Below are 15759 nucleotides of genomic sequence, written 5' to 3' on the forward strand. Positions count from 1 at the left end.
GAAAATCCTTTTCAAACTAAAAATTTTTCATGCTAATTGGAATTCTGAGTACTAGTCTATTATTCATTCTGTTAAGTACATGTTGTTGCCTTTGAGTAAAGGCCTAAGACAGACACATGTGGATAGGACACTTGACACAGATGTTCATGCAATGATAGCAACAGCCATTCCAGAGTATATTTCACAAATCAGTTAGGATGAAGCAAACAAGTATACACTGCTCACAGAAGCCCATTAAGGGATGGAGTCACAGACACAGACTTGAAGTTATCATTTTTATTAAAAAATATTTTAGCTGTAGTGTAGTCTCAGAACAGAGCAAAACACCAGAGGCAAACCAAAATTAGGTCTTGAAGCAGAGATAGAGGAGAAGGCAAAGAGGCAAAGCTATATAATATTACATAGGGAAGATGAAGGCCATTTTATTGTATTGCTAGTAGCATTGTAAAAAAAAAAAAAAAAAAAAAAGAAAAGCTCACAATGGGTTTGACTGTATGGTAGTACTGGATGAAGCACAAGGCTCATATTTCATGAAAGACAACAAAAGCAGACATAAAACATAAGCCAAGCTCAGATCTGGAAAATCACAGTTCTACAAAGGGAAGAGAAAAGAACACCATGAAAACTGACATAAATGATGTACAACTGATAGAATGACTCTGTCTCCCAGCTATTCTCTGTCTGTTTAAGCACTATTGAGATGTTGGTCATCGTCATGTCTGGCACCAAACATTTAATGATCACTAACTTTGCCCGGGTGCAAGAGACACCAGTGATTTAATTTATGGGGAAAAAAAATACCAACACAAAAACTGCAAAAAAACACAATAAAAAACCCCACAAAAACCCAAAACACCTACTGTTTTGGCAATAACATCTGAGTGCTGGTAAATAACACAGATAGTAAAGATGTAACATAACATTAAATTTAGACTTTGATTAGTATAGTAGATCTGTACAACATAATTTCCCGAGTTGACTGCACTTCAGAGGTTTTTTGCCATGTAGCTTTAAATCCGAAGTGACAGACTGTACCATGAGAAAGACAGCTAAAAGAAGCCAACTTTAGAAGTCATAAATTCAGAAAACATTGAAGAGATTGGCAAGTACTTCACCAAACATTTACATTAAACATGAATTGTTGTTCTGATTACATCTTAAAGCCAGTAAATGAAAAACCATTTTTTTTAAACAGTTAGTCATCCCCTACTAGCATTTCATTTTTAAAGCACACCATATCAGTGCTAAGCATTAATCTCTCAAATTACCTTTATGAAACAATACTACAAAAACATAATTAACCACAAAAAAAAGATAGGCCTCATACCTGCTTTTTGCATTTTTGTGGGTTTTTTAAATATAATTATTATTCATAGCAGATACATACCAACTTTAACAGGTAATTACACAAAGTGTGTGGCTTTGCTAAAAGCTATCACTGCTCTCACTGAAGTCAGGACAAGTGACCACAACTAAACAAATGGGGAGAAAAATAACTAACCGTAACTTTTACGTTACAATTTGGACACAGCAAATGTTCTCCTAATTTTTTCATCGAAATCTGTCCAAAGTAATTGCTCGGTTTTTCCAATAGGAGACCAAGTCTTTTCTTGCCTATTTAAATTTTCAACTGTGAAAAGATGAAAATGCTTTCAGAAAGGGAGTAGATTTGTAGACATTGTATGATCTGATCTTTTGGGGAGGGTTGCACAACCATTCTCCTATCTTACAGTGGTACGCATAACTAGTTCACAGCAGGAGAAATATTTAAATATGTAAATTCTCTCCTGTCCATGTTTGCAGTATTAACAGCCAAAGTAAATCTCCAAGATCCATGACAGCGGACAAGGCATGACTTAACACCACTCAATCCAGTTTAAAGAAAGACCAAAAATTAAATACTTGAGAGGAATAAATTGGTATTGAACCTAACGGTGGCTGTTGTCTGTAATAACATTATTATCAGAATTACTAAGTGCATTATATTACACATACACAAGAAACCAAAAGACATCCACAGAAAGTAAGCAGAATTGACCAATCCACACCACCAGACTAAATTTACCTGTATTAAATTTTCAAAACTGTACCTGGCACATTATTTCTGCCTATAAAAGAAGCAATAGCACAACAATATTCTGCATTTATAAGGAAAATAATATTCTATATCAAGCTCTACTACAAGAAAGCCTAAAGCAGAAGTTAAGCAACTACTCCAACCAGCCATTAATGATACCTTAAAAGGGAAGAGGCCAAGCAGTCAATGCAAATCTAGCTCAAGCAGCTTAAAGTTACACCTTTAGGGTTAGCAAAAAAAAAAGTGGTTACATTTGCTGACAAACAGAACGTTTTCATGGTTTAAACAGATCACACATGCTCTAATACCAATTCTTTCAAAGTTCTGGTGCTCAGTTTTTGCTATTCTTTTTGGACAGCCGTTTCCGTACCCTCATTGCTCAACATAGTACACAGTAGTATCATGAATGCAGTTCTTTAACTTATCACATCAAGAACTGGACAACTCAATCTCCTAAAGCCTGGTGCAACAGAATCAGTTTTAATTCTCTAGAACCCACACAAGGATGTTATAGATTAGCTCTGTTTATAATATACCTTCTGACTTCATTTTGCAGCTAAACATTTTGGAGAAGCAGCTATGAAAAGGCTTAAGACTCCTTCTAGAACATGTCTGGAACTTATTTTTGATGAAGTAAAAATAATATGCCCTCTGCTTTTCATAGGCACAGAATCACAATATCCCCATCCACCTTAACTTGAGTTTATTGCTAACAAATTGCTGCAGTGGAATTAAAGCTCAAACATGAGCCAGAAGAGTGATGAGTACTGCTAGATGAGCTCTAGCATAGAAATAACCATAGCAATTTTACTCACTCTACTACAAACACTAATTTGTAGATCTGATTTTAAAAAAACAAACAAAACAAAAACAAAACACACAATTGATCATGTGAATTGGACTTGCCACTTTAAGGGCAATAAGGTACAATGTGAAGTATCCACACACATTGTTTTTGAGAGCTTTCACAGTACTATGAAAATTAATCTGATGGGACTGAGCTACCCCAGTGATGCTTTCATTTATAACGCTCTGCAATACATTTACCTGTAATTGTCCTTGTCAAAACACCTGTGGATTCATAATGCAGACTTATTAAACTGAAGCCTTCAAGCAACTGAAGTTCTTAAGCAACAGTAACAGTGACGATTAGCAGTTCTCTAAGTTGAAAAGCCCCGAACTAATTTAATAATTAAAAAATGTTTTCCATTATACATTCCTGTATTATTAACTTATACTTAACAGAGGTTAGGAACAGTAAAGAGATCCTACACATCTGCTAAAGCTGCCTTCCAGGATTTTCACATCTTCATTATAATGTTTTCAGGTAGACATCACTGTAGAAGCCAGAAGATTTAGCAAAACACAATTCTGTATTGTTTTCTCTCCAAAAATCTACAAACATTACCTGACTTATATGTAAGTCCACTGTGTGTTGCTGTGGCTTTACAGCAAAGGACAGGACTTCACTGAAAGCTATTACAATGATTAACTGCCATACTAGCCAAAGCTGGGCTGGGGGTGTAGTCCACAGAACTTTAGGTAGATAGACAATCAATAGCCTTTTTTTAGAGCTTTAACCTGTGATCACAGATTTCAGCTGCTTCCCGTTCTGCTACTGGCCTTTTAGCTGAGGTTAAGTCATCACTTTACCTCCCTTTTACAGATGGGGAAACTGAGATGGAGAAAAGACATTCACTCCATTTCACAGTTGTTATGATATCTACAAGTATCTATAACAAGAGGTGTTCTTATTGTAAAATACACACTAACTATGATTCATCATTGGTCGAGTTATCATCGCATTAACAGAACTTGTTCTTGTTTTCCTTTTAGTTACTGCAAGGATACACTGTTATCAGTCCAGCAAAAATGAAACTAATGTTTTTATTTTTACTAAATAATGACTTTAATTTCTTTCTTTGTTTAGGGATAAAATATAACATGGGATTCCAGCAACAAAAAAAAGTAAGTTTTCAGAAGTACATAAGGAAAATTGTACCCATATTCTGAGTATGACATACAGATAGTGATGGCTCAGATAAGGCCACTAAACTGGAGATGAAGCATTGAAAAGGAAAGATGCATCAAAGCCTTTCCACAAAGTGCAAATTTTCCTTTTACAATATGAATTCGATAAGCTATGCAACTTTAGTTTTATGAGTTTTTTCCTAGACTAGATATTGCTAAATGATACTGTGAAATTTGCATATATTAATATTCCTGTATGAAATCGTATTGATCAAATGAATGTCTTGAGACACTTAAAAACAGGCTAAAAAAAAAAAAAAACTGGTGAAATTCCTCCATCTAGTGGCTGTTAGCACACTCACAGCAGCAGTGAACGACCGCGGTGGGCTGTCACTATTTCACAGTTAAAGGGCAAGTGCAAGATATGCAGAGGAACAAGTGCAGCTGTCAGCTGTTACACAAATGCCATTGCCTGGTGAAATCAGTGTGATGTGATTGACATCAGCCCATCTCTACAGCTCCAGCTTGACCTTCTGGATGAAGAGTTACACTGACAGAAGACATTCAAATCATGGCATTTGAGTTTCAAATACTGTAGGTTCATCATTGTCATCATTAAAGGTGCAATATCTAAGAAGCCTGAATTTGATAACCTTGAAATATCAGCCACATCATGGATAAATAAGATTGAAGTTCAGCCATGCTGTAAAGGGTAATATTTAGAAATGCATCTGATATTTTACATAGACAATAACTTCAATACACCTTTGACTACTGGAAACAACCTCTGAAGAGTACAACAATCACTCCCAACAACTGACTACACAGTGCCTTGCATGACAAATTATCAGTTGGTTTCCCAGTCTGCACATCATATACCACCTCCACTACCAGAACAGCCAGCAAAACATTTTAGAAGCCTAAGTTCTGCAAGAACTTGCATAGTACTCTCAAAATTGTAATACTGATCTGTTCTGTTTGAGTTTTGTATAATAGTGACCAATTTAAACAAGTCACCTACAAAATATTTTAATTTTTTTTATTCTTTTGTCACCAAACTTCTTGTAATAATTACCGAGTCTTTTTTGAGACCTTAAAGGAGGATGTGGCAAGATAAAACCTTCACAACAGCACAAGTTTAAGATACCTATAGTATCACATTTTTCAGCCAACAGGAGACTTGTAAAATCACTATTACAATTAAGATTTAACCCACTACCTTGAAAGAGCATGACCTTACTAATCCCCATACTGTACACCTTAAAATTCATCCAGTATCTTATTTTTGAAGCCATTTTAAAATACTAGTAGTGAGCAAATAAAGACTGAAAATCAGAAAGGTACAATTTATAAAAGTTTTAAATAAACATTCAGCAACTACATCTACTTCCTATGTTGAAATACTCCCCAGTGGTTCACATGCCACTCGGCTCCCAGGTGAGTTCTCAAAAGTTAAACAGTGTCCAGAACCTCATTTTAGTCTTAGAGTCGTAGACGTGTAGACACAGATTTCGTTCAGGTGCTTTGAGAAGTAGGAAGTAATGGAGCACATCTGTGCTGTACGCCAAAAGTATTAACCAGTGAGATCCACCTAATGAAAAAAGAGCAGGTCCCAGACACCCCTTAGCCACAGACCTGCTTTACTTACTCTGTTTTCACTTGCCTAGTCCCAGCCGCAGCTTCATTCCCACCCCTTACTGCTTCTCACCAAGTCTCAGTTGCTTTGGTCCCAGGCTCACCTCATTCAAGCCTGCCTTCGGGGTCTCTATTCATGCTGCTCTCGCCAAACCCACTTCTTTGCTGCAAAGCCTCCATGTTCTCCCTGCAGTCCTTTCTGCTTCCCTCTTCCCACTCTTGCTCCTTCTACATCTTCACTCCACTTTACAAACACTATAAACCTTCCTTCCCTGTCAGGCTGCACTCTGTGCACAACTGCCCTCACTGCAAAGGTAAACTACTGAAAGGGGGATGGGAAGAAAACAGATTTGTGTGACAACAGGCAGGCTGGAGTAATTAAGTCCTCAAAAATACTCAGACACCTTCTGTGGAAATTTCAAACACAACAGATCTAAGACAAAAGTATCTATCAAAGTCTGGGTACAGGTACCACCTAAAACACAGTTAAATCCAAGTCTGAACTGGAATTTGCCAGTTCAGGCTCATCTCAGTGTTTGAATTTCATGTAAGTGCAGAACACGACAATGAGAGGAAAGTGGCTGGCTGTGACACAGGCACAGCACGGAGGACTTACAGCAATGCATTTCGTTGTACAATTCACTGAACTCAGAGTGTATGAAAGATCCACATTAAGTTGTGCAAGCTATTAATAGTGACAAACACTCTCCCGTTTACTAACATCTTTTATCTATTTTTCCTCATCAGGACTGCATTTCCAGCAATAACCAGGGTAGAAGATTAAGGAAAAATACTGCAGACGGAGTAGCAACAGTAGAGCAGAGTGATTCATTACACCTATCTGAAAATGTGCCCACTAAACTTCAAAGCACAGACAGAAGGCAAAGCAGCATAATGTTTGCAATGAAAGATCAACTGGAAGGTGAAGAAATTAATTCCATCAGGCTCCATAAACGGAGGAGGAGATTTATAATTAAAAAGAGCCCAATTCTAATTTCCATGAACAGCTCCATTCTCAACCTGCCCACGCTTAAATCTGAAGATAGAAACAACAACAAGTGGAAAAGTCTCTATCAGATCCAAAGAGAAAGAAAGCGGATTATGAGGGAAACTTGTTCTAAATACAAGAGTAATAATAGAAGAATAATCACTCCTTATCATGTTTCTAGAATATTTGTAGAAGATAAATACAGAGTTTTATACTGTGAAGTGCCAAAAGCCGGCTGCTCGAACTGGAAACGGGTGCTCATGGTTCTTAACGGCCTGGCTTCTTCCACAAAAGATATACAGCACAACACAGTGCACTATGGAAACTATTTAAAAAGATTGGATGGGTTTGATCACAAAGGAATTTATCATAGGCTCAACACTTACACAAAGATGCTTTTTATTCGTGAACCTTTTGAAAAGCTGGTATCTGCATTTCGGGACAAGTTTGAACATCCAAACAACTACTACCACCCAGTTTTTGGAAAAGCCATCATTTCCAGATACCGTGTCAATGCCACCAAAGAAGCATTAAGGACAGGCTCTGGAGTCAAATTTAAAGAGTTCATTCAGTATCTCCTGGATGTACATAGGCCAGTGGGTATGGATATCCACTGGGATCATGTCAATAGGCTTTGCAGCCCATGTTTAATAGACTACGACTTTGTTGGGAAATTTGAAAGTATGGAAGAAGATGCAAACTTTTTCTTGCACTTAATTGGTGCTCCACAAAATTTAACTTTCCCCAAGTTTAAAGATAGGCACTCCAATGAAGAAAGAACTACCACTAAAATTACACAACAGTATTTTGCACAGCTTTCTCCTTCTCAACGACAACGAAGCTATGACTTTTACTATATGGATTACTTGATGTTTAACTACTCAAAACCTTTTGAAGATTTATATTGATTTGAGAGCTGGGACATTTTCACAGTCATATCAGTTGAATTGCATAGCAAATCCAGGTGGCTTCTGTTTATATATACTTGTCTTAGTAAACAATTGGTTGAAGAGCAGGAAGAAACCTAAAGCAGAACACAAATGGCTAGTGATGTTTACACCTTCACCTTAATTGCCTCCTTTTTCAAATCATATTTTTTCTATAATTTCTCCATATGAAATGTATGTACATATATGTATAATATGTCAGGGCTCCCAAATAAAGCACATAATTTTCCATGCTGGTGTGGCCTGTGTTTGGACTGAGAGAATGGTTTGAAACTGGGAAAAACATGGCTGACAACCCTACAGTTGAGCCAGTATTTCAAGCTCTACACTATTTAGAAAAATAAGTATCAAAGTGACAGAGTAGGTAGAAAAAAAATACTATTTATAGTTCCTCGAAATCTGCAACATGTGAAGACATACACTAACCAGACACTATGAAGTTGTCCACAGATTGCTATTTCCTGATATTCAAAAGTCTCTCACACTTACACTGTTCAGAAACACACTGGTGAAAACAACTAATGCTTAATGACCATGTGAGTGCAGTATTAAACCAGATGTTGCAACTCAGAGTAAAGATGTGTTCCCCCCCTTCAATATTTCCCTTATGGCACATTCATCTGCAAGAAGATAAAATGCAGGCGAACATTTGCATCTTTATAAATGTTATTAAGATTCTTTTAATCCTTTGCATTAACATAAATCTCTGGTTTAATCTTCATAGTCACCAGGAATATCAAATCTTTCTTCACAATAACAAGCAAGAATAAATGCAACTTCCTGCCCATCAGGGTAGTTCTTTTCATTGCTGCAAACAATTTGCACTTGTTTATTTCAGTAACAATTAGATCTGACCACACACAAAAAAATTCCAGGTGCTTTAGATCGGTTGTTCATTTACTATACTTAAGAGAAGGCTTGCTTTCATCTCTAGCAGAAATCTCTTATGAGAATCAAATACCTGACCTTCCACTGTTTTTATAAATCTTCACACTAATTCCGTATACAGTATCCTTGTTTACCTTGTCATTTAACCACTTGAAATGATGACATTTAAATTTGCCATATTGGAACAAGTCTCAAACTCTACCACAATACCAAACTTGAACTCCTCAGTAATTTCTAGAGTTTGTATTTCACAACCAAGAATTCCACCACAACTGGCATTGTACAAATGTACAAACACCCATGAAGAAACACTTGTTTTGAGCAGTTTCACATTTACAAGGTTCAGATCCTCATACAGATAGTTTCAAGCATCGTAAGTAGTGGCATTGCAGTTTCCCAGAAATATCCAATATGGTTTTTTGTTGTTTTATTTATTTAAATAGGGAAAAAATTGTTTTAAAACACCTTGTATGGAAAGCTTTACTGACAAATACTTCACACATGATGTCTGACATCAGACTTTCATTTTTTTTTTTTCAGAGAAAGACTGTTTGCATTAGAAAGGTAATGTGGAACTTACATTGTTCCATGAAACACGTTACCATTCCTGGTCTGCCCAAGCTTGTCATCACTGCCTTGCTGCTGGAGCTAACCACCTATCACACCTTCCCACCCCCTCAGATACTTGTTGATCTGCTCACATGACTAAGGAACAGCCTTTTAACTTGAGGTAATTTTTCTGCTGGGTCAGCTCAGATCAGCTGTAACAGGCTGGGGGCTATTCCCCTGGGCTGCTCTGCCAACAGGTAAACTTGGCAGGCAACCTCACGCAGGAGCACCCAGGGAAAAGAAGACACATTAATCACTTCTGAGCGCAGAGAGAGGAGAACATTGATTCTGATAGTGGTGGGATTTATCAGGGGGGTGGTGAGGAGGCATAGACAAGACCACCACTAGGAATTTGAGTTACGTCATCCTTAGCATTTAATGATATTAAGTGCTCCAAGAAGTGACAGCACTCTAACCGATTCAATTGATTTGCCTGTAGTTACGGAAATCCCAAAGACTCACCAACACAAAGAAAGGATCTAATAGATATTGGAGCCCCCAGAGCTTATATTTCAGGGTCTGATCTTGCAAGCAGGTCAGTGTACCAAAGCACAGTGTGTTATTACAGCTCCTGCAGACTAGGGCTGAACTCATTCAAGTCAGCAGGTGAACTTCCACTGAGACAAGAATCTCAGTTCACCTTACTGCAGCACCATTACAGCAGAAGAGAATATGCAGACTCGTAGGTTAGCTCTGTGATGTGACCAGAGTAAAGCTGGATATCGTTTGTATTCAGACCTCTGCAAGTTTTAGAGCGCTCTAAGGGAAAGATTAAAGAACTTAATCCTCCAGCTAGATTCACATCGAAGACCTGACTTTCTCCTTCCTCCTCCTCCCTCACCCCAGTTCTCTTTCAGCTTAATCTACACATACACAAAAACTGATAAGAGCCACAAGGTCACATTTACACCTGAAAGATTTTGTTGGTACAGTTACACATCAGTAAAGTGTTCACTGTATGAGTATAAAAAAATACCAGCAAAATTGCACTTCTGATTGTACCAAACTGGTGCTTGTCCTACCACTACCCCCCCAAAACCTATTTTAATTAAAAACCTTTATGACTCCAGTAAAAGCTAACAACAGGGGAATAAAATTTTTAATGACAAATGAAGATGAAGACTTCAGCAGAGTTTTATTTTGTCTGCGGTAACAAGCATTCTTTCAACAAAGACTGCTAAATAAATGATTGGCATGTTTATGACAAGCTGTATATGGCACTGTAGCATCTGTTATCTCAAGGAAAAAACAGAAGTATCCTTCTAAATACTTGAACATAATTAATACTGGCTAGTTGCATTGATTTGGCTTTATTACTTCCACCACTTGCTCCCTACTGACTAGTAAGAACAAGACAAGAAATGGTTTGAAAAAAAAACCCAGATCTGTAAAGTTATATTTTAAAGCTAGAAGAGATGTGTTATCTTAAAAAAAATGCTAAGGCAACAGACAAGTAAACTAATATTTTCATATCAATCAACATGTTTAAATAAAAAGCAACAATTTTAACTAGATGGTGTTTTCAGACTGCTCATTTCCCTTTGGATTTCTTTTTTCCGCCCACATATAAAAATCCTGACATTTTCATCTTTTATGATGCAAGTGAACTTCTTTCACAGAGTTCTTTATTCTGATTTTTTTCCCCATACTTTATCCTTCTCTTCATATGGAAATTTATATTCAATTTCATATGGAAAGTGGAAATTCAAGACTTTTTACAAAATACCTCCCTATTTTCAGACAAACATCATAGCTTAGAGGTCAGCCGAGGTAAACATCTCGCACTGTTATAATTAACCAAAATGATTTTGTCAATCCAATTGGCTTTTTAATTCTTGATCTCTCTTAGGTAAGAGGTGAAATTTGTTACTACTGTTCACAGAACTGTACTCCTAGGTCTCACCTTAACATTTTTCAGTATTTTTATTCCCCAATCCTTTTCTGCCCTACCTCTCTACTCACAGCTCCTATTGTCATAAAACTCTCTCCACCCTAGAATTAACAACTACAAATAGCTCAGGTGCTGACAGCAGTCAAAACTGCCCCAGCATCTTCCCTTCCCACAGAGGTTAAACAGGCCTTCCTCCCTGCTTCATAAATCCATTCTTAGGTTGCTTCCAGTACTGAAGATACTTCACTGGAATCTAACTGGGGCAGCTGTTCATTACTCCTGATACACTGATGACTTCTAAAATCTGTATTTTCCATTTTAGGATTCCAGTGACAAGCATGTTAGGAGAAGAATATTCACAGCAACAATCGAGAGGCAAGGACCCAGCTAAAACATCACAGAAGTTGAGGTACAAAGGCACTGAAACACCAACAGATCAGATTCTTAAGACCTTATGCCTCAAAGCAGTCTAAAGCCTGCCTATAGTAGAAAAAGGAAAAGGGATTAACTCAGATACAAAAATGAATTGTGTAAACTAAGTAGGTATTCCCTGAATAAATCAGTAAGAGAGCATTTTTAAAGGCAAGACTCATCTAAACGAAGCCCAATTTGTTAGCAAGCTTTTGCTGTCCTGGCATGCCAAGCTGCCAGCTGCAGTTCTGTCACTCCACAGGTAGTTCAGCACACGAACTACACTCACCAGTCACTGTGCCCAGAACGTAGACAAGTGAAACACACTGAACAGTATAGGGTGCAGTTTATTATGTGGCTTTGCAAAGCCTGAAACTGAAAACAAAAATAATTTTTTAATTGAGATAATTTAAGAACTAGACATTGGGATGCTTTGTCCACAAAGTTCATGAGGATCCAAACAAAGTTACCTCCTTTCAGACATGTGTACTTAAAAATGAGTACAAATTGAGTGATGGTGATTTGCAGGTTTTTGTATTATAAAAGCTCCTCGCACTACAACAGATATTTACTATAGCTGACCTCATACCAGTCCTACCATCTTATGGGGGTTTACTCCTCTAAAAATAGAAAAGAAGCAAGAGATTTAAGCGAGTTTTCTTAACTCCTTATGGCTATAACTTTTCAGAATTTGCACGATGGGGTTCCAACACTTCTTCCATAATAATCACCAATATTTGAGCATATCAGACTGCACAGTACCAAAAGTGAAGATGGATTGAGGATAGATCATTTTTTTCTGCCACAATTTGGTTTACAGTTTAACTCCGTGATAACTGAATAAAGAGGTTTTTTATTTTTTTAAATGTAGGTACTGAATTCTGGTGGTCCCATTCCCCTACACCCTCAGCCTCGTTTCAGCAATTTACTGAGAAAGTCCACTCTTTGAATGATCAAACACCACTTTTTTTTTTTTTTGAGACAGGGATCCACAGAGTAAGAGATGCACATACGTGGACTGCGTGTACTACACAGTACATTAATTTAATCCTTAATTTCTTTGCACTACTTCTCCCATTTAGGTAGCACCATTGCTGACAGCAGAAGCACAAGCACACCTATCACAAATCCGTGCACAATTACCTACTTATACGTTGTACTAGTTTGAAAACAAACTAGTGGGAGACACCAAGTCAGAATAACAATTTATTAGGGAAATAAAAAGAGGGGAAAAAAAAGAAATATAAAGGCAGATAACACTGGGTTAAACTAACAGAGTGAGGATACAACCTGACACCCTGTTAATCAGGGTGGTGGTAGCAGTCCGGTAGAATGGTGGCTGTAGTCCCCCTGAAGCAGTTATCCTGTAGAAAGAAGGTCTGCTCTTCCTCAGAAAAGTCCAGTGGTGGCTATGTAACTCCTGTCCTCTGGAAATCCAGTGGAAAAGGAGGGTCTCTGGTATTCAGAATCTCAGATTATATCCAGGATGGAATGCTTGGTTCCTCCCTCTGGGTGGAGCATCTCGCAATGGGATAATGAGTCATGAGGCCAAATGTTGATTAAGCTCATTAACAGAAGATGGTCCAGAGGGAGTTATCTCTGAGTTATGCTGCATGGCACTGATGGGCCATTCACAGAAAGATAGTCTGGGGGGAGAAGGCAAGGAAACACTGCCCAACCTGATTTCAACAGCTCACGAGGATGGTAATAGAATACACTGCAACCCAGGACACACGTGTATATAAAGTACACAGAAAAAAATCCATTCAAATACCATTACACATACTAAGGTATCTATTAACAGAAAGATTTTAATGTAAGAACTCTCAAGTGTGGGGGCAGGAGGGAATATAATCGCACAAAGATGAACTGTAAAATGAATACAAGGAATATCAAATATATAAATTGTTTTTAAAATAGTTGTTCTTGGTCTGTTTGTACAATAATACAAATTAATTCGGCAGGCCAACTCAAATGGTACCACATTATCTGGAATTACCAGATAAAAACTGAAAATTATTTTTTTTCTTGATGTTGCTTTGCTTAATTATTATTGCTTTATTATTGATACAAGTCGCTTTAAATCACTGGGTTGACAGACATTCTTCTTCTACCCACAACAAGGGAGGTGGGCATAGTCCAGCCAACCATTTGGAAGAGAAACATCACTGCACAAGTCTCATCCTCGTGTTCATTTTAATTTCAGTGATACTGGAACAGCAACATCTGCATGTAGCAGTAGTTTGTTTTCAGAGCACAACATGAGAGACAAGGCAGAGCACAGCCTGTTTGAGCTGATACTGCTTCAAGGGATTATTTTCACGTTGGCATTGTTATTCATGGTGACTTCAAAGCCTCAGCATGCACCTGCGAACTCTTGAACAATGACTTGGGAAGTGTCCCACGCTTCCCAAGACACGTGTAACTAATCTTCATCCCAAAACAACAGCTACTGGTTAAGAAGGGCCAGCAATTTTCTTAGCTTTCATCAGTGAAGCCTAGCAGATAAGCCTGTAAACAAACATCTCCAATGGCTTCCAGCATGACACTGCTGTAAAAATGCACTGAAATACAAGAGTGAGATTTTACATTAGCTATACCAGTGACAACTGATATCACTGGTAAGCTACTTTTGCCAAAATTTCTCTGAACTACCCATTCAGAGAGGTGTCCAGAATTAAACATCAGCTAGACTCACAGTAGATTCAAGTTTTAAGAATGGCAGGCACTTACCTGTTCCACACTTCAATTTAATCCTGAAATATGTGAAAGCATTATACATAATGCATCACTTGAACAGTAAGGGCAAGACAGTATAAAACATATTGACACAGAATGGGGAAGAGATACATGATAAAGCCTTGCTCGCAGCCACAAGCCATCTGGTTAACGTATTATGAAGCAATTGATAAGAGTCAGTTGTGACTCATACTAGAGAATAATGTTTGCTTTATGACTAGTCTAATAGAAACAGTCAGCCTTCTAAAAATATTTTCTGGTCTGGTTTAATGAAGAACTCCAAATATTTAGTTTAAAAATAACACTTTGGGAAGTCCTATGCATACACACAACTCAGCAGACAATTAACTTGCATGTAGCAAAGAGCATATGTTTGTAACACGTTCTACGTATGCAAATCTATTAAGGGTGATTTTCCAGTCAGTTTGTGCCACAGTGATTTTTACCCAGTTGCATTAATAAACTCTTTAAAATTGCCACTTTTGCCAACAACTTCTTTTAACCGAAGACACATATTTAACAGAATTGCAGCAGAGGTCAAGTTTTCCATTATGTACCTACCTTGTATGAGACTTGAATTCTTCTGTTTAAATTCAGCTATTACAGTAGTGCCGGCCCTATGTTTCACATTCAGCTTTATAGGACTCAGAGATCTTTTCTAGCAGTGTCATCATTTTTTCCCGGAGCTTAAAATTATGCTGTCAAGTTATGAAAAATGAAAGAGGCTTTCACAATCTTAACTTTTCCACTGTTATTTTCCCAATCTGGGATTCCTGTCTAGATTTATTTTCACTTAATCCAGGAAATTTCCTCTCAAAATAGCCAAACATAAGTAATGCCAACATTAAAAGGTGTTAAGATTATGTTCAGGCAGAGGGAGCAGCAAGATGGGAAGCAACAGCCTAAGGCAGCCACACTAAGAGCTTGTCCCAATCCATTAAACACTAGTGGAGGTGGCTTCTTTCCTAAGAAATGAAAGCTCCAGGCTACAGTTCACCTTCAATTTCATAGATACAGACTAATGTACATTACAATTACAAGTAAAAGTTATTTTATCTTTGTTTTAAGGTGCATCCAGCCAGTATAACCCTTTCTAAGTATCACGATGTAGCCACGGAGAAGTCACATGAAGGTGATGCCAGCCTACATATAGCTACATACACCGAAGACCACAGGGCAGTTTTATCTGTCTGTTTCTATAAAATGTCAAATAGTCAACCTGTTTCTACAGTATTCATTCACAACACCCCTACACCTAGTAGTAGTCAGATATGCTAATGTTTAGGGCAGGTAACTGGGCAATTTGGCCTACCATTATCTGACTGTTTTGGGTCTGATTCTCTAGAACTACTCCGCTTATCTTTCCCCATCACTGGTGTGGAGGAAGAATAAAGAACAATATAATATCTTTAGTGATTCTCATTGCATTTCAGTTACTGATGTAAAACTAAACTGTCATCTATAGCGATATATAGAAAAGGAGTTTAACCTGATTTTTTTACCCTCCACCAATATCTCCTTTTTATCAGAATTTTTTTTATTATTAATACCACCCAAACAAAGGCATAGTCACAGGTAATCCGACCAATAAAACAATGTGATA

General features: G+C 37.5%; 1 protein-coding gene across 1 annotated transcript in view; it reads left to right on the plus strand.

Annotated features, from left to right (window-relative positions):
• The window catches only part of CHST8 (carbohydrate sulfotransferase 8), a 193596-nt gene extending 185776 nt beyond the window's left edge, over positions 1-7820 (plus strand). The window contains exons 3-4 of the mRNA XM_074913384.1: positions 4008-4045; positions 6431-7820. Of these exons, the coding sequence (XP_074769485.1) occupies positions 4008-4045; positions 6431-7579 (1187 nt within the window). The 3' untranslated portion in view covers positions 7580-7820. The remainder of the gene's footprint in view (positions 1-4007; positions 4046-6430) is intronic.
• Positions 7821-15759: the final 7939 nt, after the last annotated feature.

This window comes from Athene noctua, chromosome 9 (assembly GCF_965140245.1).
Source record: "Athene noctua chromosome 9, bAthNoc1.hap1.1, whole genome shotgun sequence".
Classification (NCBI taxonomy): Eukaryota; Metazoa; Chordata; class Aves; order Strigiformes; family Strigidae; genus Athene; species Athene noctua.